The sequence below is a fragment of the Colletotrichum phormii genome (assembly GCF_030913505.1).
Source record: "Colletotrichum phormii strain CBS 102054 chromosome Unknown BDP81scaffold_29, whole genome shotgun sequence".
Taxonomy (NCBI): Eukaryota; Fungi; Ascomycota; class Sordariomycetes; order Glomerellales; family Glomerellaceae; genus Colletotrichum; species Colletotrichum phormii.
Window position 1 is genome coordinate 488,800 of NW_026851471.1, and position 21,369 is coordinate 510,168.

The following is a 21,369-nucleotide window of genomic DNA, read 5'->3' on the forward strand; positions in this document are numbered from 1 at the left end:
CAGCTCTTCACATGGATATAAGGAGCCAAAGAAGTCAGCATGAACATTCCGGGAACAGGCGAATAGAGAGCGGGATGTATCATCGCCGGAAAGAACCATGCGAGAAACGTCGCCTCCAAAGCCGCAAGTTTCAGAGTCTAGGTCCTCGTACGCTATGAAGAGCAAGAGACTCGCAACAAGGCTTTTATTTGTAGGCGTTGCCAGATGAATAGACAGCGAGTCAACTACGGAGTCCTCTTCAGGGGACGTCCTGCCAGAGAGATTTCCAGGGGGGGGTCCCCCCGGAATCGAAGAGCTTCAGAAGGCGATGCTTATGAATATAGTCTGCCACGGCGGAACTGAGCTTCTTCATAGCCCGACGGCATTTATCGTCCCAGATTGCACGGTACGTCAGCTGTAACAGCCAAAAGACCATCAAGGTTTTAGTGTGATTGCATGTCGGGTCTTGGATTCCATCAACAAAGTTGCTGGTACCCATTTTGAAATGAGACTTGGCGGAGGTCAACACCATACGGTTTGGGTGATTCCGAGCAACGGTACCAAGGCACGAAGCCAGCAACAGGTGCATGACCGTGGCGTCGTCGTAAGCATGATGAAGCAGGATAGCCAGCTTGGACCACAGAAAGGTCTTGGGACTACACTTTCCGAACACATTCTCGAAGAAGTAGAGAGCGTTCTGCTCCAAGGGGCCGAAGAGAATCGAACATCGGGACAGGATATGTCGAGCGCTTAGCATTGCCAGAGGCGACGCCACTGCAGTGTTCTGACAAAATATAACCTCCAAGGCCACACGCTCGTCAAAGTGCATTGTATTGTTCACAACAGAATAAGTCGTGGTCGTCGACTCGGTTTCTTCCACCGATGTCAAGGAGGGGCTCTCCCCCAGTCGATGGGGCTTTCGCCGCTTTCGGGCGTATCCTGGGCGGTATGCCTGGTAATATCGTTCGACGGCAAGATCGGAGGAGGCACGTACTGAAGGCGGGACTTGACAGGGCCAAACCCACGCCTTCGTTCTCGGAGGGGAACATGGTCTCCCCGCCATTGACAGTGTCGCTGCAGGCGGCTGCATCGCTGACAGGTAGGCCGGTCTTCTGAGCATTTGACCTTGGATCGCGCGCAGGTAATGCATCCACTTGTTGATCGACTCCACCGGCGGGGTCTTATCGTGGCATCTTCAAGCATAGCTGGCGATGATGCTTGTTGCGTTGCTCAAGCGCTTGCGCAGCCGTCGCTACGGGACCATCGATAATGAGAAATCAGATGGAATAGCGTGAGGAATGGCATGGTGTTGACTGCCCTGGTGGAAGAGGGATCTATTTTGAACGAAAGGTAAGAGGGCACGATGGTTGGCAGAAGTTGATGATAAGAGACGCGAAACTATTGCATCATCCCGGAGTTAACGACTTGCTGTCGCTGACACCTCTGATCCCTGAATCGTGCATATGAAAACCACTTCCTATCTCGACTCCCAAGAACCAACTTAGTCTTGAGTGGAGCAACTGCGGTCCGAATTGGCTATTAAGAACCTTCGGACCGAAAGTCAATTGAACTAACAGTAATGGTTCAACATGATTATAGCCCACCTTCAGTATTGAAATAGTGCATCTAGAGAATGTCAATTATCAGACGACCTTGACTATTTGAATTATGATAACTGAGAGACTTTCACGAGAAAAGACGGCTTAAACCTCAGACCACAGGATTATCATATGTGAGGCATCTACATCGGAAACTTTGCGTCAAGATTCTACCAACGAACGACTTCGCGTCCATTGGTCATTCGTAAGTGACGACATTGAAAGCATGCTACTCTGTACCGTCTCCCACCTTCCAGTTCCTACTTGTAAATATGTTATGGAAATGGTTGCATTGTCATAGTCACATGAACTTTTACTCACTTCCACAGAGCATCCAGTGGGTCCATCCAACAGAACAAACAACCTCGTCGATTCGTATTCATGATGGATGAATCACCTTTGCGCGGGGAGGAGCACCGAAGAAGGTCATCCGAAGGGCAGGGGCAGCAAAAGAGAATCCGCAACAACAAGAAACATCGCTGGTGGTCCTCTGAAAATCTACAGTACATACCGCTAGACGACTCCGACGAAAAGGGAGATGCAGGAGATGCATGGGCGCAAGAATTAAGAAGAAGCAAAGCCTCCCTCTGGAGATGGCGTTGTGCCACAGCAGTGCTCCTGATAGCCTTGATCTTATGCTGGCTCCCGCTCTCAGCCCAGGCCCCGAAATCCGTTCGAGATGATTACCCCCAGCCAGAAGACGGCGAAGACAACGTCCTCAAATGGATGAAGGAAGCCGAAGTCGCCCAAGGCCACTTCTGGTGTGGCAACTCAACCATCGAAGCCAAACGCAGAGGCTGCGCCTTCAACAAGCTGCACAACAGATGGATGCCACCAGCCTGCACGCAAGACTTCGAGCACGCCCTACAAGCCGTCTTTGAAGCACTCGGCGGTGGCGAGGAGCCGAAATTCGTATTCTACAGGGACGAGGACGGTAAACCAGGGACGGAGATAACAGACGACGAGCTGGATGAGTTTGAGATTTTGACGCCGGCTTGGACCACTGTCGGGCACCATATGACGCACTGCATGTATCTTTTGCTGCAGGCTGCTGCGGCGCAGAATTTGGGTACGAAGGCGGATATGGTTGTTCATGCGTGGGAGCATGCGAAGCATTGTACCATGGTTGTGCTGAATGAGACGAAAAAGGCGCCGGCTTGGAATGATGTGAAGAGTTTTGGGCATACGCAGTCTGGTGTTTGTTGGTAGTTACCTAAGTCGTCAGAGGAAGGCGCGCTCGAGAACATCCTCACCTTTCATAGAATATACCTAGGCGAATAGGCAAGCCCGTACCTTCCAGATGTTGCCGCGAGAAGCCTATATCCCCCCCTCAATCGCAATTTCGTCACCACAACCAACAGACGCCCGTCTAGGCCGACGGGTCAGGTCAAACTGGGATGGGTGGGGGAGTGGTATATGGTCAATAACAAATCCCAGCATGTGCACCAAGTGAAGTAGCCCCCAGTTCAACACCGGAGGGGGGGGTGAACTCTTTTCTTCTTCTTTCTGACTTGCACGAACCACACAGGCTTAACCTGCTCGAGAGTGGTGGTCTCTCTGGACCCTCAACATTGTGACTTACCTTGGGTTCAACTGCCTGCTTTCGATATCAAGCAGACTTCGTCTCCGAAGGCCGCAGCCGCAAAATTGTGGATTTGGCTCGCGAATATTGATTGCTGAAATGGGCACCATCATATGCCAACGGCGATGTACACATAGCGCATATATAAGCAGAACTTGCCATGCGAATCTCATGTCTCACTACCTTATCTGGTACTTTGCTCGCCCATATCCAAGATATTCGAGGTAGGCTAGTACGCCCTCAAGGAGCGCCGTCTCTTGGCACAAGTCCCCGGCACAGGCAACGACTTGCGTGAGAAGCAACTCTCCCCAACACAATCCAAATCAAAGAACCTCACGACCTCATCCGCCTGGTCAGGAATATTATGATCAATCCCATGTGCCAAAAACGCCTCGAAAAGCCCCTTCGTCCCATACACACTCTTCGTCCACCCTTCAACAGGATCATCTTCAACAACCTCCGTCGGCGTGGCTCCCGTCCCCAACACCGTAGTCCACATCTTGATCTCCTCGTAGAAATTCGTCACATTCAGCACATTATCCACGTCCCCGTGCAGAACCTGCAACTTCGGCCTCGGGCCGGCATACCCCGGATACGCAGCCTCCACGATGGAAGCCCACTCTTCCCCGGTATGCGTAATCCGCCCGCTCGCGCAGTCATCAGACCACACGGCGATACCATCAGCAGCATAACACCCAAACGGCACGCCCGCGAACGCCGAGCCAGCGGCAAAGACGTCCGGGTACGCCCCTACAAGAACATTCGTCATCATGGCGCCGGAACTCACGCCCGTGACGAAGACCCGATCCGGATCGACATTGTAATTCTGGAGCGTCCAGCGGACCATGCTCACGATACCCAAGGAATCGCCGCCGGCGTCATGGGAGAGCGTCTGCGGCGAGGAGACGTCCCAGCAGTAGTCTGCGGTGTGGGGTGTGGAGGGGTATATCGTGACGAAGCCGAGGGTATCGGCCAAGGGACGCCAAGGCTTGTAGTTGAAGGCGTCGGTCGCGTTGCCGTGGCACCAGTGCGGAAAGACGAGGAGAGGCGCGGAGGGGATGAGGGAGTCGGGGACGTAGAGGTAGAAGGAGACATTTGTGGGGTTGGGGCCAAAGTCGGTTGTGATGTGTTGGAGGGAGGCGGCGCTTGTGAGGGTTGGGAGGAGGGATGTTGCCCAGGCTAGACGGGTTCGCATTTTGGATGTATCTGGGTTAACTCTGCGTCTTGGAATTGCGATCTGGGAGAGATGCCAAGGGGAGGGCTGGTGTTCATCTTACAGTGGGATTGGAGCTGCTTCTTATGTGCTTTGGGAAGAACTACCCCGGTCACCCTTGATACCGGGCATACGGGTAGAAGAAGGGTTAGTATATGATGGCTATTCATGGTGCTTCATTTTCACTGGTTCAATTGGCATTGGAACTGATTGAGGTTGCATTTCTTGCGCGTGGTTGGCGGGGATGTTGTTGTAGAGGAGATCGTCGGTGGAGATGGACCATGGAGGTTCGTGGCTCCGTTTCCCAAAGCGGGAATGTGGAGCCGTGGTGAGCCGGTGAGCCGGGTCTCATCGGTGCGAGAAGTCCGAGAATGCGGATTATGCTCGCGATGTCTTCTTCTATGACGATCCAGACAATTAGATCAATCTGTGAAACGGTTGATCCTGGTGTTGTTAGCGGTATGAACACAAATCTCAAAGGCTCAGTATCGACGAGTTCGATAATCATCACGGGATTCACCATAATGAGATGCTGCTTGCCAAATACCCATTGATTTTGATTGACCAAGAACTCCATACGACGCAATCTCTGCCCTATTGCACAATATTATGTCAATTGTCGGCCAAGCCAAGTCTATGTGCCGTTTCTACCCCGCCATCCTCTACTCCCCATGAAGCCGACTCATCCCCTTTATTTTCTCTTGGCGAACGAAGAAGCAGTCTTCTGAACCTTTGTCGGCGGTGCCGCCTCCGCGTCGCTGTCGTCGTCCTCATCCGAATCCTCAACATCATTGTGGTCGACCTCGTCCTCGTCAATAACTTCCTCGCCCGAGCTCTCGTCCTCCGCCGCAGCAGCCTCCTCCTCATCTTCGTCATCCGAGTCGCCAACGAAGCCATTGGCAGCAGGGACCTCGTCGTCATCGTCGTCTCCCAGCAGCGCATTCCTTGCGCCGTTGGCCGTCTCGGCATCCTCTTCGCCCTCAACGTAGATGGCGCCCTCCTCCTCATCGTCCTCGTCATCCGCGTCCTCGAGCTGTCCCGCGGCGTCACCCCTACGTGGCCGTCTGTTTCTGAGCTCCATCTGCGCGTGCAACATGTCCAGCTTGCCCTTGAGGGCGAGCAGGCTCGGCAGACCGCGCGAGCGCTCGCTGAGGACCTTTTGTAGCGTGACTAACCGCTCCAGGGCCTTGGGCTGGGTCGCCAACGCGCCGCCGTGTACGATGAGCGTCCACTTGACCCAGTCCATGAGGCTGCCCGCGCGACCGGGCCGTCTGTGGAATCGGGCGGAGAGCTTGGTGAGGAGGATGCCGGCAAGGCTGCTGTCGAGGCGCTCAATCGTCTGCTTGATGCCTTCGGGCTGACTGGTCTGCAGGCAGTTCTCGAGGAGGTCGGTGTCGTCGGTCTTGAGCGCCTGGGTGAGGACGGTGCTCAGAGAGGATAGCGACACGGGCTCGAGGCCCTTTCTTGATGATTGCGAGACGAGGGCCTTGCTGATGGCGTCTTCTTGTTGCGCCAGCATGGCGGGGACGTCGATTGTGCCGCGGATCAGCTCGCCAAAGGTGGGCGACCCTGCCTCCTCCTCGTCCTCTGCGACACCGGCCTCGGCATCGGCCTTGGTTTGTGTGGTGGTTTCTTCTGTGGCGGTGCCGTTCACGGCTTCCTTTGCGTTGCCGGTCTCGACCTCGGCGCCTTCCATTTTTTCGTCTGAAACATCTTCATCGCTCTCCTCGCCGGAAGAGATCTCAATCGCTTCGTTGGTGTTGCCCTTGAGCGCGGCCTGCAGAGAGTCTGTCGCGGAGACGGCGGCTCTGCTCTCGTCAATTGTGGTCTTGGAAGCCTTGGGAGTCGACTTGACGACCGGGGCCGTGAATTTGCCGGAAGATCTCCGCCTTGAGGACATAGTGACGGGTTTTGGGGGGTATCTCGAGGGAATGGGGTGGTAAGAAAAAAAAGGTGGGAAAAGTCGTGATCTAGGACCTCTCCTCCAGCAGCGACAGACCTGCTTGAACTTTTTTTTTTCTGCCGCCAACCAATTTTTTTGCCGGCTCAATGCACACGACCGCCCGCGGGGGGGTCACGCTGACATAATGAATCGAGGTGGGGCTGTCAAGTCTCGAAGAGGTGAAAATTTCGGACTCCGGAAAGACCTTTCACCGAGAGACTCTCTGGTCGATTGCTTATGTAATTGGAGGCTCTATTCTATCCATCGCGGTCGAGATGGTGCGCACGTCACTAACACTACCTAGGTAAGCAATGGGATTAGTGTTGACTTTGAAGGGCAGTCTGTTAATAGCCCCTCGATTTCATGTTTTGTCTGGATCTAGGACTCGCGCAGTTTGTCTAGACTCGAAGCCTGGTACAGTTGACGCAAGTTCCAGGATGAGTCAAGCAAGCGGCGACGCGACAGTGCGCAAGCCAGGATCTTGTGGAAGCTATTCACAAAAGGTATGAAATGCCTCAGGCTAGAGCAACAGAGTCTGGATCGTGGACGCCGGACCATCAGAACTTGAGAAGCTCACAAGCAGACGAAAAAGGTGATTGGTGCATGGTCGCTGCTGTCCAGCTACCCTCGATCCAGAGCTTTTGCGCCGCAACGAGCGCTGGTTATTGATTGGCTGACACGGTTCTCAGAAAGGCTTGGTCCCGTCTCTCTGTGCTATGCCATATTTGTCTCATCATGATCCACCATCAGAACATGATTGGTCAAAAGCAATGCAGCTATCCCTGTCGGATGCCCTGGCAAGGGTAATCTGTCGAGCTCTGACTGGGGTCAGCGCGAATTGGCGGGTTCCTACAAATAAGAAGTGGCCCCGAATTCTGAATTTTACGCTTCTGATGCAGAAAAGTCCTGGAAAAAGTCCAAAGAAGCCTGACATTTGGTCATCTGATCTGTCACGAGACCTCCAAGAGACACAGACACCTCCGTGCGGACGTGGCTCAGAGCTTCTTTCCCGTTATTCGATTGAGGATCATTCCGGTACGTACCGATTTTGTTTCCCGTCGCATCCAACAAAGCCAATTCTTTTCTGCTTTTCTCAACTGCCACCAAACACGCCTCACCTCACTTGGAGTTGCATGATTGCATCGCGTTCAAGTCGTGTTGGGCTGTTCTCCCGGTGTTTGCACCTCCCGAAATATCATCTCCTTCCTACCGATGCGACGGACGGACCGCGTTGGCTGCCTCACATCAAGTGAGGACCTGCCACCAGTACCATTGCATACCTACCTATGGACCTTTATTGTACATTCAGAAATGAGAAACGACGTTTGCTCTTGCACAACCTACATTGATGTCGCGACTCGCCTGGCTCATTTTGCCTGGAATCTGTCGCGATGGCTGGCATTTGCTACGTTGCCAGCGTCGCGCTCCATGACTTGGCTCACTCATCACCCCACCAGCCTCACGCACCTCTTACACGATCGACAAGCTCAGCCACACCTCAGCTTGCATTACCTACTGCTGCACGCACTGCGTACTTGCACTACGATGCCGATGCTAACCATTGATGGGTGTTTAGATACTAGGAAGCAAACAATAGTTGAAGGGAAACCCAAAAGCAAAACATCACAAACACGCCTCGAACTCTCTCTAGGTGAGTTTGCATTTTATTCCGTCAGCATAATTGTTCCTCGTCCTCGACCGCCAAATCCTCAATGGTCGGTCAACAAGAGAAGACGCCTTCCCGTCTCGCATCACACATTCAATATTTCCCACGTCCCACGCGGACACGGTCCACATGGCATCCCAGGCCCCAGTCACATTTCCCAGCCTCGCGCGTTTAGGCCAGATCCGGGAGCTGAGAAAGCACCTCATTGGCTAGTGCCTCCACAACTTGCATAAATATGCATTTTATGTCACCTTGTGGCCCCCCTCCCCCCCCTGCTCCGCTCTCGTCCTCCTTCAACTGCTCTTCCAACCATTTCCTCGCAAATTCACGATCTCTTCCCTCTTTTTTTTCCCAAGTCCTTCCCGTCCTCCGTGCCTCCTCCCAACTCGGACCTCTTTCCTGCCTGACGCTTCTGGCTTCAACCACCCACCCCCCCAGTCGTCGATCACCCAGACGCACTGACCACCTTCTCCCTCACTCACTCTTTCCCTCTCTGACCTCCTTCCCCCCCCGGTCTCCTTCCCGCCTCTTTCTCGTCGTCTTGTCACCCGTGGCTTCCTGCCCAACGCTACGCCATTACTTATTTTTTTTTCTCTGCCGCTGTTTTCAGGCTGCACCCCCTTCTGAAGCAGGACCCGTCGCCCAGTCGCGAGTGCGCGCCTTCCTCCGATAAAGCCAGATAACCGGCTGTCCGGGGACCACCCTTCCCAAGCTCGTTCTTTCTCATAAATAGGACGCGCCGCCATCTCGGCCAAAAACCACTGACGTGCACGCGATTTCCTCCGCCCAGGTCCTCCACCTTCCCGTATCGCCAAAAAAGTACCTCGCACCTGGTCATTCGCGACGCGACACGGCCGGATTAACCATTTCGCCCATTTCATCGTCGCTGCAACCGACGATCGCCTCAACTTGCGACACCACCATATAATCAATTGCGCATTGTCACTCATCGTCGGCGCATTCTCGAATCTTTTCCTGGGATAGTTCGCGATATATCCGGTACCTCCATCGCCGCTGTCGGTCCTGCTTGCCTCGCGCGTGCATCCAAAAACATCGCGACGCACCTTCCAGGTTCCTCCCAAAACCGCGCCGACTCTTTCCTCCCAGCTGTTCCTGCCCCGCCACAACCCTTCACATCTCGAACCATCGACGCGATCGTCAACGCTTTGCGCGCGATAACTTAAGAGTCAAAGGATTCAGTTTGCGCGTACACCATCACCCGAGTCAGCGACACCCAGAGTACTTTCTCCGACGCTGTATAGCCCAATCCCTGTTGTGCATCCCGCCATTGCCGCAACTCGAAATACACCTGCGCGCGTCGCTACCTTCATGTTGCGTCGCGCACACTGAACCTGCCCTGCCCTTACCTCAATCACCATATGGCAGTCATGGCGTCGCCTCAATCAGAACGCGCCGTACCGGATCAGAAGCCGACCGAATCCACACCAGCGAAGGACGACAGCAAGCCCGAAACCAATGGGTGAGTAGTAGTTGCATTTGTCGCGCGATGGACTTCAGTCGCCCGTCCCGCTTGGCCTCCCACAGAGCCCAGTTGCTGACGCGTTCTCCTTCCACAGCCACGCCTCCCCTGCTGAGAAAAGCTCCGACAAGGTAGATGAGTCCGCAAAGTCACCCAAAGTTAACGGCAACGGCAAGCACGATGAGGAAGTGAAGGAGTCTTCCGATGCGAAAGCGAGTCCTGCCAAGGAGAAGGAAACAGAGAAAGAGGAACCAGCCAAAAAGTCACCTACACCGGCGGCCGACGAATCTCCTGCCAAGCCCAAGTCCGCAGAGCCTGAGCAGTCGAAGGAAAGCAAGGAAGCTAGCAAGTCACTAAGCCCACCGCCTGCTGACCTCCCCAACGACGTCGACATGGCCGACGCGCCAAAGGTTGAGAAGACGGAGAAGAAAACCGAAGAGAAAGCAGCAGAGAAGTCGACCGAAAAGGAGGCCGAGGCTTCTGAACCTGCGAAAACTGCGACCGAGACCAAGGACAAGGATGTCGAGATGAAGGAGAGCGATGACAAGGTCAACGGGGCGAAGGACGAGTCGCCGGCGGCTCCCACTGCTGCCGCTGGTCAAGAGGTAGATCTCCAACCAGCAAGCTTGTCTCAACTGGCCATTGACAATGACAAGGAAAAGGACAAGCCCTCAAAGCCTGCGGAAGAAGACGTACCCATGGCAGAGGCGCCATCAACCGTTAGCAAGGTTTCTCGCGAGAGAGAGGATGACGCCGATGTTGAGCCCGCTTCCAAGCGCGCGAAGACTGATTCGAATGATGGGGCTTCAGCTTCTGGAGCCATCGAGTCCACCGTCGAGGTTAAGCCCCAAGGCGCGCAGGACGATTTGGCCAAGGGCGAATCGGCCCTCGAAGACCTTCCTTCATGGATCGACGCTGCACGCGACCCCAAACCTCTCACATCTCACCAAACGCGAGAATTCCGCAAGGTGTTGGCAGGCGTGAAGAAGACCAAACACGGTGCCCACTTCAAGGACGCAGTTGTCAAGATGTGGCCTAGCCTTGCCGAGAGCTATGTCATGCGGGTTAACAGACCCATGGATATCGGCGAGCTGGAGCGGGGCCTGCGCGACAATAAATACAGCAGCCTGCGCCAGTTCAAGGATGATCTTGGATTGATCTACAAGAACTCGGTTGCTTTCAACGGCGTCAACAACGAAATCACGTTCGCGGCTCTCAGTGTGGTCAAGTTGACCTGGACCCGCGTTTGCGAGATTCCTTCCGACGAGCCTGCGAAGTCGAAGCCTGTGCCGAAGCCCTCCCGATACTCCGAGTCTCGAACATCAGCCCCTCCACCTCCTGTCCGGAGACAGCCTAGTATTGCTGCCGCGAGCCCGCCGGCGAAGGCTGAGGCCGAAGCATATGCCGTTCCTCCTGGCGGTGTGCCGCAAGTCCGCCGTGCCTCGACACAGAACGACTTGGATCGGCCCAAGCGCGCCATTCAGCCCACCAAGAACCGCGACCCGGACTACTCTTCCAAGACATTCAACCGGAAGAAGTTGCCAATTGAGCTTCAATTCTGCTATGAGGTGGTCAGTGAATTGATGGATACGAAGAACGCCTCGTGCAACCTCGCATTCCTGTCTCCGGTCGACCCCGTGGCTCTAGCCATCCCCACCTATTTTACCATCATCAAGCGGCCGATGGACTTTGGTACGATAATGGCCAAGCTCAAGAGCTACGACTATCCCGGTATCAAGGAGTTCCAAACAGACGTCAAGCAAGTTTTCAAGAACTGCTACAAGTTCAACCAACCTGGCCAGCCCGTCTACGAGCAAGGCCAACAGCTCGAGCAGATCTTCAGGGGCCTGTGGGCAAAGAAGGAGCAGTGGATAAATAAACACACCCCCGCCAAGCCAGTTGACGACGGCTCAAGTCGTGATAGTGAAGAGGAAGCCGAGGAAGAGGAAGAGGCGCCAGCCCCAGCAGTCGATCCCTCAGTGGCTGCGACAATCGCATTCCTGGAGAAGCGTCTTGAGCAGGAGACGAAGCAGTTGACCGACCTTTACAAGACGGCGGACATCGCTAGTGACGCTGTCATCGACCTTCAGCAGTCTCTGCTTACCACCATCCGGCAGCGTCTCATAGACGAGAAGGCCAAGCTCACGACTGCGAAGCCTGCCAAGAGCGCCACCAAGGCCAAGCCGCCAAAGCCTACCAAGTCGAAGGCGGCTAACGTCCCCACCAAGAAGGCAGCGGCGGCTCCCATCTCGAAGAAGAGCGGTGGCGGCGTGGCCAAGAAACCCAAGCAACGAAACATGAATCAAGCGGAGAAGGATGCTATCGCCAATGCTATTAACTTTCTTGAGAGTCCTCACATAGAACGTGCTATCGACATCATCAAGAAAGATACTGGTCAATCGGTAAGACAAGCTAACCTCTGTTCGTCTTGAGATGTATACTGACAATCTTCGCAGGAAAACAGCAGTGGCGAACTCGAATTGGAGATCGATCAGCTCACCAACGAGGCGCTTCACAAGCTGTGGGATTTGTGCAAAAAGACGTTGCCTGGGTTTGGGCCGGGCTTCACTGCGAATGGGCCAGCACGTGAAGCATCGCCAGTGAACAGTGCGCCGGCGAAGGCGTCAGCCAATAACAAGTCCTCCAAAAACAAGAAGAACAAGCCCATGAATGCTCAAGAGCAAGAGGCTCGCATTGCCGAGCTAGAGCGGCTTCGCCATATGTACGACGGCAAGGAACCGGGTGATCAAGAGCGACCCGGTAGCTCCGGTCGTGCGCACGAAGCTCCTGTGCATGACAATGACAGTGAATCTTCGGATTCGGAAGAGGAGTAGTGAGGCATAATGAGTAGCAGCAACTTTTTGGGTCCAAAACTTGCTAGGTGGGGTGGAGAGGACGACTGAATGCGCCTGTTACCCTAAGATGGGGAGTTTGGCGCTGTATTACTTAGCTCATTCCGACATGCCAGGGAGGGCTACCCTCGCGTGACGCGCAGCAGCATCTCGGGCGGACGCTTCCCAGACCCAATGCCTCCTGGACCTGGGTGGGGGGGCAAACCGCGGGGATAGCGATGACCGTGGACGTCGCGGAGGATTCTGCGCAAGGGACGTAGTTGATGTGTCCACCCTACAGCGAGGTTGAGAAGAGCGTTGATTTGTGGGCGTTTGTGACTGTATGCCCACTAAATAGCATCTTTTATTGAGCATACATTAAAGGAGGCTAGCCAACATTTGAGCTGTAGAATATGATGTATAATACTCTTCATCCCGTGCTGCTGATGGAAAGATGGGCTTTGACATACGTCGTGTGTGAGTCGAGTTTTCCGTGAGGGGACTGCGTGGAGTGAACTTGTTCTCTGTGGCAGTGGCATGAGTGACGACCGCCTAGTACTCCAAGCTCATTACTTCCCCCCTCTTCTTCCATCGCGACTGGGACTGCAGTCGGTGCTTGATGTGAAAGCGCGGGGAGGTCACACCAAGGCGGTTCTGGGCTAAGAGCGGATGGCCGGCCTGTTGGTGCTGAGTAACGTTGGGGCGGTGCTAGTCGATCCTGGGCGAGATATCGGATTCAGCGCTGCTGACTGAGGTGTGCCATGTTTGAGGGGTTGATGAATGTGAGATTTGGATTACTTGGATGGGTAAGTCTTGAGGAGTGGATAAGAATAAAGCGTCGCGGTGACGACAAGATGTGGAGATGAGGATGTTGAGGCTGCGAAACGAAGTTCGGCTTCAGAAGATGAGAAGATTGGAAGGGATGATCGGTAGGTCGGTAGGTCGGGTGGGGCTGCAACGGCGCGGGCTGCTGGGTGGGGACTCCACATCCGGCCGGCGATAAAGTAGAATCACAGATACCTCGACCCTTGGTCGGGAAGTGATTCTCCCTTCAGTGTTGAAGCCAAGTAGTCAAAGAATGTTTGTTGATTTTGAGGATGAAGATCTATGCGTTCTTGCTTCCTTGATAAAGATGTACGTTGAAAGATGTTCATGTAAGTACATGGGAGTAGATGATCCGTCCCTGTCTAGGTAGTGTCGCCCCCCGTCAAGATTACAATCCACGATGCCTACTCACTGACATCGTCTCGGTTCTTTACCTTTCAAAGCCCTGCCCAATTGTCCCCGACTCTGGCCTAGTTGGCTTCGTCGTGAAACAGACGTATTCTTCATCCGAAAACGGGCTCTGCGAGCAGCGAGCGCGACAATCCCGTGGGCCAGGTGACAGCGCCTCGGGCCCGGTGACTTGGCTCTCCCATCCAGTCTTCAAGGTGGAGTGATTCCAGGCTTAGCAGCCACGAGTATGGGCAGATGAGTCCTGGAGCCGGCGATCCGGTGATAAATGTGAACCCTTGCGTTTTCTCCTCAAGACCTTTTCATGGAGCACCGAGGACCAAGACCGATATCATCACAGCCACAGCCAGAGCCATCATTGCAGGCGGCGAACGAGAGGGGCTGCCTGGCTGCCCACCCATGCGACTTCCTCTGGCAGGAGCTGTCGCCGTCACTGTTGTGCTTCGGGTTACCGTTACTGTTGCGACGGAGGCTTCGGGGACTAGAGGCATGCGAGAACCGTGTGTTAGGAAATGCGGGGTTCAAGGAGATTTCAGGAAGAAAGGGTTGGTGGACTTACGTGGGTGCGTGACGCGGTACCAAGTCATGGGGAGAACGTAGAGCTCCGACATGGCGATGCAGAAGATGATTCTCCTCGCGTCGGTGCTGCCTTGCGTTTGGAGCATGGTGACTGTGTCGCAGGTGTTACTCGGTCCACTGCCATCCCGCCCCCTCTCGTTAGTACACATACTTTTGCCCATTCTTACATAACATCCATGATCTAGTAGGTGGGACAAAAGGTAAGGAAAGAATGTGGAAGAATACATACCAGTCTGCCTGTCCAGTCGGTCCAATAGCATAATTATCAAACGGCCCGCCACACGACGTCGCCATCTCGCAGTAAGGGTTTCCCCGCGGACAACACACCCCGAACCTGCCGTCCGCGGCAAAGTAGTTGCTTGACGGACAGGTTGCCGAGACCCAGTTGCCGGACTGGGAGTACCACGCGATAAAATTCGTGCGGCCGTCCGAGGACCGCGGATCGCCTTGACGGGCGCGGAGGAGCCGGTGGGATACGGCAGAGGGTTCCGGGGCCGGGGTGATGCCGAAGAGCGGGGCCTCGTAGGCGCGGTTCGGGGGTGCGGGTTCATCTCTTTTGCTGCCCGGGGTGGTGGCTGTGGTTGCGGTCGGGGTGGCTATCGCGCCGCCGAGGACGGCGTTGATGATGATGAGGAGTAGGAGGAGGAGGGATAGTGTCTGGGGAGAGGACCGGGACACTGGGTGTGAGATGTGCATCTCGAGAGCGCGCAGCGGAAGCGCTGCTGCAGCTTCATGGAGTGTTTTTCTTTCTCTCTCTCTCTCTCTCTCTCTCTCTCTCTCTCTCTCTCTCTCTCTCTCTCTCTCTCTCTCTCTCTCTCTGCTGATGAAACTTTGCGGTCTGAGGGTAGTAGGTCTGAGCTAAGAAGAGTTTTGGGAAACGGGTTGATTATTAGAGTCGCAGCGAGAAAAGTATAAGAGAGAAGGAAAACGACGTGAAGAGAAAGAAGGGTTACATTCCAGCAACGGTGGCCGACGCCCGAGACGGGCAGGACGAGAGGGAGGTGTCCTTTTTCATCTTGATAGCCTTGGTGTGAGATTTTCGGATTGTAGGGCGGGGGGTTGTCTGCGGATGAGGTCGTGCGGTGGTACACATCCCCCCACTGCCGGTTTGGACTCGAGATTCAGGAACCATATCTCTCGTGCTGCTTATGCAGTGTCAGAGAAATGGCCACGCGTGTAGGCCTGGACCAGAAGTTTAGAATGGTGGTTGAATCGTATCTGGTTCATGTGTACTGCGATGTTATGGGTTTAGAGTACGAGATTTTCGGGTGTTTGGGGGGAGATCACAGTGAGATGATGCTGAGGGAGACTGGGATACAGGGTTGGGTGACGGGCCGGCGATGCATCAAACAGAGGGTAGGTGTGTTCAGCTCCAGGCTTCGTCCGCAGATGATCTTGCAGGAGCCCGTGAGTCTTGTCAGAAATGTGGCCGTGAACCTAATACGGCGGGACGCGATCCGGTTCGTACTAGGATGATTGCGGCTAGTCTTACGGGAGTGTTCGACTGTCTGTGGGAGGCGTGAGATGGGGGAAGGACTGTGGCCATGAATAGATTTGTGGTATGCGTGAGATCCGGGAAGTTGACTGGTGAGGAGGATGGTGAGAGTAAGCGTAAGCTGGTAGGGCTGGGATTGGCTTTGGGGGTGCAGCCTTCTTCGGGGTAGAATACGATCCTTTGACGGAAATAGACTAGGATTTGTATCTAGATTCAGGCTTCAGCAGGCTCATAGTGTTGGGTGGAAGAAGCATTCACTTTTCGTTACTTGACAATCGTTTAGGCGAACCCGCCTGCGAGACGGGTTGTTCTTGAAGGTGGTAATAGAGCATTGCGTGACTCACTTGCAAGTGACTACTCGTCCCCTCATCAGCTCTCTGGTCCTTCTCAAGCTATTCAACTTCAGCTGTGTAGAACCGGAAGGCTCGATCCGTTGCCAAATCGCCCTTCACAACACTCCAGAAACATCGGATAAACATCGTTTGTACAAGAGCAGGGATGGAGGCCCGACGCGAATATCGTATCTATGGTTCCCAGTTGAAGTAAGTATTGGTTTTAAACAAGCCATGGCTATCGGTACCGCTGCCGATTCGGCGAGTCTCAAGGCCCCTGTGAATAACCACTCCCAGCCTTTGGAAGGATCAAGGAAGGCGTCCGAAGTCGAGGGCGGAAGTTCGGAAACAGGGTCGTATGGTTTTTGAACGTCGGATCAGTTCGCAGCCGTATGGCTCGAGCCGCGCGGTGGCCTACTTGAGTCAGGGCCTGCCTGGCCCCCAAGCCGGGACTCTTTGGTAGCGTAAGGAGGACCACTTGATGAGCAGTCCCTTCTGCCTACACGCACACGGGTTCGTTTTACCATGAGAATCTGGACTGAGAGATGCCTCGATATTCATATGAACCTTCGATCAGGCATCTACTCTATCTCGATCTCCACACGATCAAAATTCGAGGTAGGAGTGCCAGAAGACTCCGAGCTGCCTGGCACAAGATGAAACTACCTTTGTTACGTTGGCATATGCTCACGACACGAAGTCCCCAGTCGTAAGCCATGTGCTAAGTTGACCGCTGCCAAAGCAGGTGGGTGTTAAAAGGAGCTTCATAGATTAGCATGATTTGGCAAAAGTCGCCTTCACCCGGCAGGTATTCGTGGATTCCAATCGTAGACAGAACGCTCGGGTACGATACGCCACCAAATATCGAGATATGAGACAAACGACAGGTCAAGGCACACGTTGCTGAGGTTGAAACCGATCATTCGTCCCAACAACTGAGAAGTGTTGCAGAGAATGCAGCCCCAAAACAGAGTACTTCACCCCCGCGCAGCTCTGAATCCACCCGCTCGTCAAGAGCGCGGCAACGAAATATGTTGCTAAGGAGCGAGCCTCGCAAACTTGGAGACTAGCGAGCTCTTCGAGCGAGTATTGATTGCAAGAGATGAGAGAAAAGCGATTGAGTGACTTCACTAGTCTGGCCGAGGAATAGGAGTATGTAACCTGAGTGCCTCAAGTAAGGTAGATGATAGGGACCCCGTAACGGTGTTTGTCTCCCACCGAAGCACTTGTTTTTGGACCTTGAGTGTAAGGCGTTTCGCTGCCTCAACTTTTGATAGCAACCTTCTACAAGGATGAAGACTCTAAAAGTTTTGATGGGATTTTTTGGGCTCTATGTACTATTGACGCAATCAGAAGCTTATCATAATTCTGCCCCTGCGATCGAGATCAAGCAACATGTGAGCAACCTGCTTCCCTGTTGGCCGCGAAGTCCTTGTGGTTTTCGGGAAGCGTTGGAGATATCGAACATGACTCTTGACTAGCCTGCATGTCAATCAACCCACTCGCCTCGTGGAAATGGAAAGGTGCATTGAGTGACATCCGTTGATTCACAGAATGCCGACGTGCACTCGCTCCGGCGCCGCCGTCGCCGTGGACATACCCCCGACATCGGACATCGGCAACCCACGGCCGGAAAAGGTGGGGCCCGACTCGGAGGATTGCGAAGCGCATGTCAGCGATGCGCCCTTTCTCGCAACTACATCATCCTCAATGCAGGGTTTCTAAAAGCCTAACAGCAAGTGAACTTTGGGACTTCACAGAAAGCATCAACGCTCGTGAAACTTGTGTTGAATCGCCCATCATGAGCCTGCCATCCTTCCTACCGCCCTTCGCGGGCACCGAGATCCGGACCGTGGAGATGCACACAGCCGGAGAGCCGGCGCGCATCGTGTACGCCGGCTACCCAGACATCCCGTAAGTCTCATCTCATCTTACTGCCCATCATCACAAATGGTTGGCCAACCCCCAAAAAAGACCAAACGAATCATCCCTTTTTCCTAACCGGCGCTTCTCCCCTCCCCTCCAGCGGCACCCTCCTCGAACAGCGCTCCCTCGCCCAATCCCACCACGACCACATCCGCCGCAACATAATCTACGAACCGCGCGGCCACGCAGACATGTACGGCGCCGTCCTCCGGCCCCGCACAGAACTCGTCGACGCAGGCGAGGCGCACATGGGCGCCTTATTCCTCACGCACGAAGGCTACGGCGCAATGTGCGGGCACGCCACGCTCGCGCTCGGCAGGTTCCTCGTCGACTGCGCGGACGAGGCCGTCTTCCCGCGGCGGCGGGATCTGGTTGTCAATCAGGAAGAGAGAACGGTGGAGGTGCGGTTGCATGCGCCTGTTGGGGTGGTGAGGCTTACGGTTCCTGTTGTGAAGGTGGATGTGGATGGCGGCACGGGGGGTACGGGGGGTACGGGGGGTTGGAGGACGGATGTGGGGAGGAGGATTACGTTTCTTTCTGTGCCTACGTTTGCTACGGCTGTTGATCTCTCTGTGCCGATTCCGCGGGGTCTTGGGTGGTCGGAACTAGGTGATGCTGCAGCCGTGACGATGGACGTTGCGTTTGGCGGTGCGTTCTACGCTGTCGTGTCCGCCGCGGCTTTGGGATTCCCGGCATCTCTTTCGAAGCCGGACGTTAGCGGCCTGAGCAACGTAACGAAGAAACTCAAGCAAGCTTTCAACGCCTCTGCAGACCTCCGCGCCCGCCTCCAAGATCCGGGAGACGACAAGGAGGACGGGAGCTCGCAGTACCTTTACGGCATCATGGTCACAGACTTGGACTCCAACGACGTCCTCGCCACGACACCAGGCTGCGTAGGCGCCGAGACGGGGCTATACTTCTTTGGCAACCAGCAGATCGACCGGAGTCCGACGGGCTCGGTCGTTCAGGCGCGTGTTGCGCTGGCTGCTGCGAGGGGCGAGAGGAAGTTGGGCCAGTCGTGGACGTATCACAGTCTCGTGTCGAGGGCCGTCGGCGAGGATCGCGGGGCGTTTGTCGGGACGCCCGTGGAGGAGGTTGAGGTTGGTGGGAGGAGGGCTTGGAGGGTTGAGGTGAGTGGGCAGGCTCATTATACGGGCTCGAGTGCGTTTGTGATGGAGGAGGGTGATGAGATTGGGAGAGGGTTTTCCTTTCGGGGGGTTTGAAGGGTGAGGGCGATCTTGCATGGAGACATGATCTCAATCAACTATGTGACCGCTCATCTGTTCTTTACTTCTTTGACTTGTGTTCGAGGGTATCGCACACCCCTGATAATCGCGAAGCCACGAATTGGTCTCAGCAAAACTCACAAAAATGAATCTAGAGATGCAGCAAAAGATTATCTCGACGTTGGCCTGATTCGAACAGACGCTCCCGAAGGAACAAGATTTCTAGTCTTGCGCATTAGACCACTCTGCCACAACGCCGGAGAGATGAATCCGCTTCGAAGCGGATGTGACAGTTTAGCGAGCCCTAGGCGCTCATGTAGATGGTGGATCACGACGAGGACCAGGGTCGGACACGGATGGGTCTTGTATTAAGTGTGTTGATGGGTCTCCTGGGGAGCAAAGCAATGAAGATGCCCAAGACTCTCTTCCACGCGACCAATCCCGTAGACTCACTACGAGCTGAACATTTCTGTATTGTGGTTGAAGAATACATGTCAATTGCGTGAGGCTGAGACCCTTGCTCTCCCAGACACCTGTCCGGCTTACAGGAACCCGAGGTCATTTAGTTTAGCCGATGTCTGAACGTCTCAACGGGGAAAGTACATAATACCCCGATGAAATAATCCTTCATCTCGGTAGCGCTGTCAAGGCATAAAACACCTTCAATCGGCTTGTCAGACAGAGAGATCTTAGCGCGCGCGCGGGGAAAACCGACACTTGGCCGTGCAAGATGAGTAAACGCACATGTACGTACGTGCGTCACATCGCCTTTACTCCGCGTCAAATAGTAGCGGCATGTAATCGCAAAGGGCGTCAACAACCATCTTTGATATTATAAATCACAGCAAACCGCCTCACGTTCATCTACAGAAAAGCCAAAGACGTGAATAAAACCAAAGCTACTCTATCCTACCCCAACTGTTCTAACCTCTAGGGCACTCAACACCATAGACCAAGAAATCATGACGACCTTTGAAGGCTTCTCCCCCTTCACAGTAACAACCCAAACCTCCCCCGACGTCGTAATCCACGGCATCAAAAGCGGCGACGCCTCCTCCCCCCTCCCGCCGTTACTCCTCCTCCACGGCTTCCCACAAAGCCACCACATCTGGCACAGCGTCGCAACCGCCGTCAAGGACAGGTACACCGTCGTGGCGATCGACATCCGCGGCTACGGCAACAGCTCGAAACCAGATGGCGTAGCCTCCTATGCCAAATCCGCCATGGCTCGAGACTGCATCGCCGTCATGGACTCCCTCGGCTACAACGACCACACTCCATTCTACGTCTGCGCCCACGACCGCGGCGCAAGGGTCGCGCACAAATTATGCGTAGACAACCCGACCCGCATCAAAAAGGCAATCTTCCTAGACATTTGCCCCACGCTCGTAATGTACAAGACCACGAACCTCGACTTCGCCAAGGCATACTTCCACTGGTTCTTCCTGATTCAACCCGCCCCCCTCCCGGAAACACTCATCAACGCCGCGCCCCGCCGGTTCTTGGAACTCTTCATGGGCGGGCGGCAACTCAACAAGGGCCTAGAGATTTTCAAAGAGGCGGACTTGGAGTTTTATGCGCAGGTCATGGGGCAGCCGGAGGCCGTGAGCGCCATGTGCAACGACTACCGCGCGAGCGCGACGCTGGATCTGGAGGAGGCGGAGGAGGATTTGCGGGAGGGGAGGGTGTTGAGGACGCCGCTTGTTGTGCTTTGGGGGAGGCACGGGGTCATTGAGAAATGTTTTGATGCGGTGGGGGAGTGGAGGAAGGTTGCTGGGGAAGGGGCTGAGGTCGAGGGGAGGAGTGTTGATAGTGGGCATTATATTCCGGAGCAGGCGCCTGAGGAGGTTGTTAAGGCGATTGAGGCGTTTTTTTGTGCGAGTTTGTAGATGTCGTTGAGGTTCGGAGGAAGGCCTTCATGACGTGGGATGGGCTCTCTGGATTGGGGCAAAGGAAGAATGTACATGTTTTGGCCTTCCGTTTGGCATTCGCAGCAAGATATTACGCATAATGAACACACGAGGTGATGAAGGTTACTCGCGATGTGATCATTTTTCTTGGTGAAAGTGGCAACAGTGGTGAGAGCAATGGTAGGCCTGGCTGGCAGTGGCACACACAGTCCTATGTCCTAGCCAGGCAGTCAAATTACCTAACTGCACTCAAAGGTGTTTGTTTGCCTTTGGTTTCAACAAGGAAGACAGGCAGGCAGCTGCTAGTTCACAGTTGGTTCACACACCTGAGATGCTGGTGAGATCGAGTAGTTACATCCCTTCACCTCTGCATATCC

The 21,369-nt window shown here is 54.6% G+C and overlaps 9 protein-coding genes and 1 non-coding gene across 10 annotated transcripts; 5 read left to right on the forward strand and 5 right to left on the reverse strand.

Annotated features, from left to right (window-relative positions):
* Positions 1 to 1,961: 1,961 nt before the first annotated feature.
* BDP81DRAFT_399474 (uncharacterized protein) lies at positions 1,962 to 2,786 on the forward strand (the record flags this gene model as incomplete). The annotated part of the gene is made up of 1 exon (XM_060588580.1): positions 1,962 to 2,786. One exon carries the CDS (start codon positions 1,962 to 1,964, stop codon positions 2,784 to 2,786), a length of 825 nt encoding a protein of 274 aa, XP_060439472.1.
* A 415-nt stretch (positions 2,787 to 3,201) lies between these two features.
* On the reverse strand, positions 3,202 to 4,588 carry BDP81DRAFT_439654 (feruloyl esterase B). Its single transcript, XM_060591426.1, has one exon. It carries the CDS (start codon positions 4,352 to 4,354, stop codon positions 3,389 to 3,391), a length of 966 nt encoding a protein of 321 aa, XP_060439473.1. The 5' UTR covers positions 4,355 to 4,588; the 3' UTR covers positions 3,202 to 3,388.
* Positions 4,589 to 4,908: 320 nt separating this feature from the next.
* On the reverse strand, positions 4,909 to 6,446 carry BDP81DRAFT_439655 (Dip2/Utp12 family-domain-containing protein). Its single transcript, XM_060591427.1, has one exon. It carries the CDS (start codon positions 6,270 to 6,272, stop codon positions 5,064 to 5,066), a length of 1,209 nt encoding a protein of 402 aa, XP_060439474.1. The 5' UTR covers positions 6,273 to 6,446; the 3' UTR covers positions 4,909 to 5,063.
* An 843-nt stretch (positions 6,447 to 7,289) lies between these two features.
* BDP81DRAFT_439657 (uncharacterized protein) lies at positions 7,290 to 7,950 on the forward strand. The gene has a single exon (XM_060591428.1). It carries the CDS (start codon positions 7,706 to 7,708, stop codon positions 7,877 to 7,879), a length of 174 nt encoding a protein of 57 aa, XP_060439475.1. The 5' UTR covers positions 7,290 to 7,705; the 3' UTR covers positions 7,880 to 7,950.
* A 312-nt stretch (positions 7,951 to 8,262) lies between these two features.
* BDP81DRAFT_439658 (uncharacterized protein) lies at positions 8,263 to 8,810 on the reverse strand. The gene has a single exon (XM_060591429.1). It carries the CDS (start codon positions 8,724 to 8,726, stop codon positions 8,274 to 8,276), a length of 453 nt encoding a protein of 150 aa, XP_060439476.1. The 5' UTR covers positions 8,727 to 8,810; the 3' UTR covers positions 8,263 to 8,273.
* Positions 8,811 to 9,145: 335 nt separating this feature from the next.
* BDP81DRAFT_122581 (uncharacterized protein) lies at positions 9,146 to 12,353 on the forward strand. Its single transcript, XM_060581622.1, has 3 exons — positions 9,146 to 9,460; positions 9,558 to 11,862; positions 11,917 to 12,353. The coding sequence occupies exons 1-3, from the start codon at positions 9,360 to 9,362 to the stop codon at positions 12,292 to 12,294; spliced, it is 2,784 nt and encodes a 927-aa protein (XP_060439477.1). The 5' UTR covers positions 9,146 to 9,359; the 3' UTR covers positions 12,295 to 12,353.
* Positions 12,354 to 14,241: 1,888 nt separating this feature from the next.
* On the reverse strand, positions 14,242 to 14,799 carry BDP81DRAFT_384663 (uncharacterized protein; the record flags this gene model as incomplete). The annotated part of the gene is made up of 1 exon (XM_060586958.1): positions 14,242 to 14,799. One exon carries the CDS (start codon positions 14,797 to 14,799, stop codon positions 14,242 to 14,244), a length of 558 nt encoding a protein of 185 aa, XP_060439478.1.
* Positions 14,800 to 17,731: 2,932 nt separating this feature from the next.
* On the forward strand, positions 17,732 to 19,079 carry BDP81DRAFT_332057 (proline racemase; the record flags this gene model as incomplete). Its single annotated transcript, XM_060585561.1, has 2 exons — positions 17,732 to 17,844; positions 17,957 to 19,079. 2 exons carry the CDS (start codon positions 17,732 to 17,734, stop codon positions 19,077 to 19,079), a joined length of 1,236 nt encoding a protein of 411 aa, XP_060439479.1.
* Positions 19,080 to 19,258: 179 nt separating this feature from the next.
* On the reverse strand, positions 19,259 to 19,340 carry BDP81DRAFT_t338. Its single transcript has one exon. It is a non-coding gene; the product is annotated as a tRNA-Ser (tRNA).
* A 412-nt stretch (positions 19,341 to 19,752) lies between these two features.
* Positions 19,753 to 21,330, forward strand: BDP81DRAFT_439664 (Alpha/Beta hydrolase protein). Its single transcript, XM_060591430.1, has one exon. The coding sequence runs from the start codon at positions 20,045 to 20,047 to the stop codon at positions 20,969 to 20,971; it is 927 nt and encodes a 308-aa protein (XP_060439480.1). The 5' UTR covers positions 19,753 to 20,044; the 3' UTR covers positions 20,972 to 21,330.
* The last annotated feature ends 39 nt before the right edge of the window (positions 21,331 to 21,369 follow it).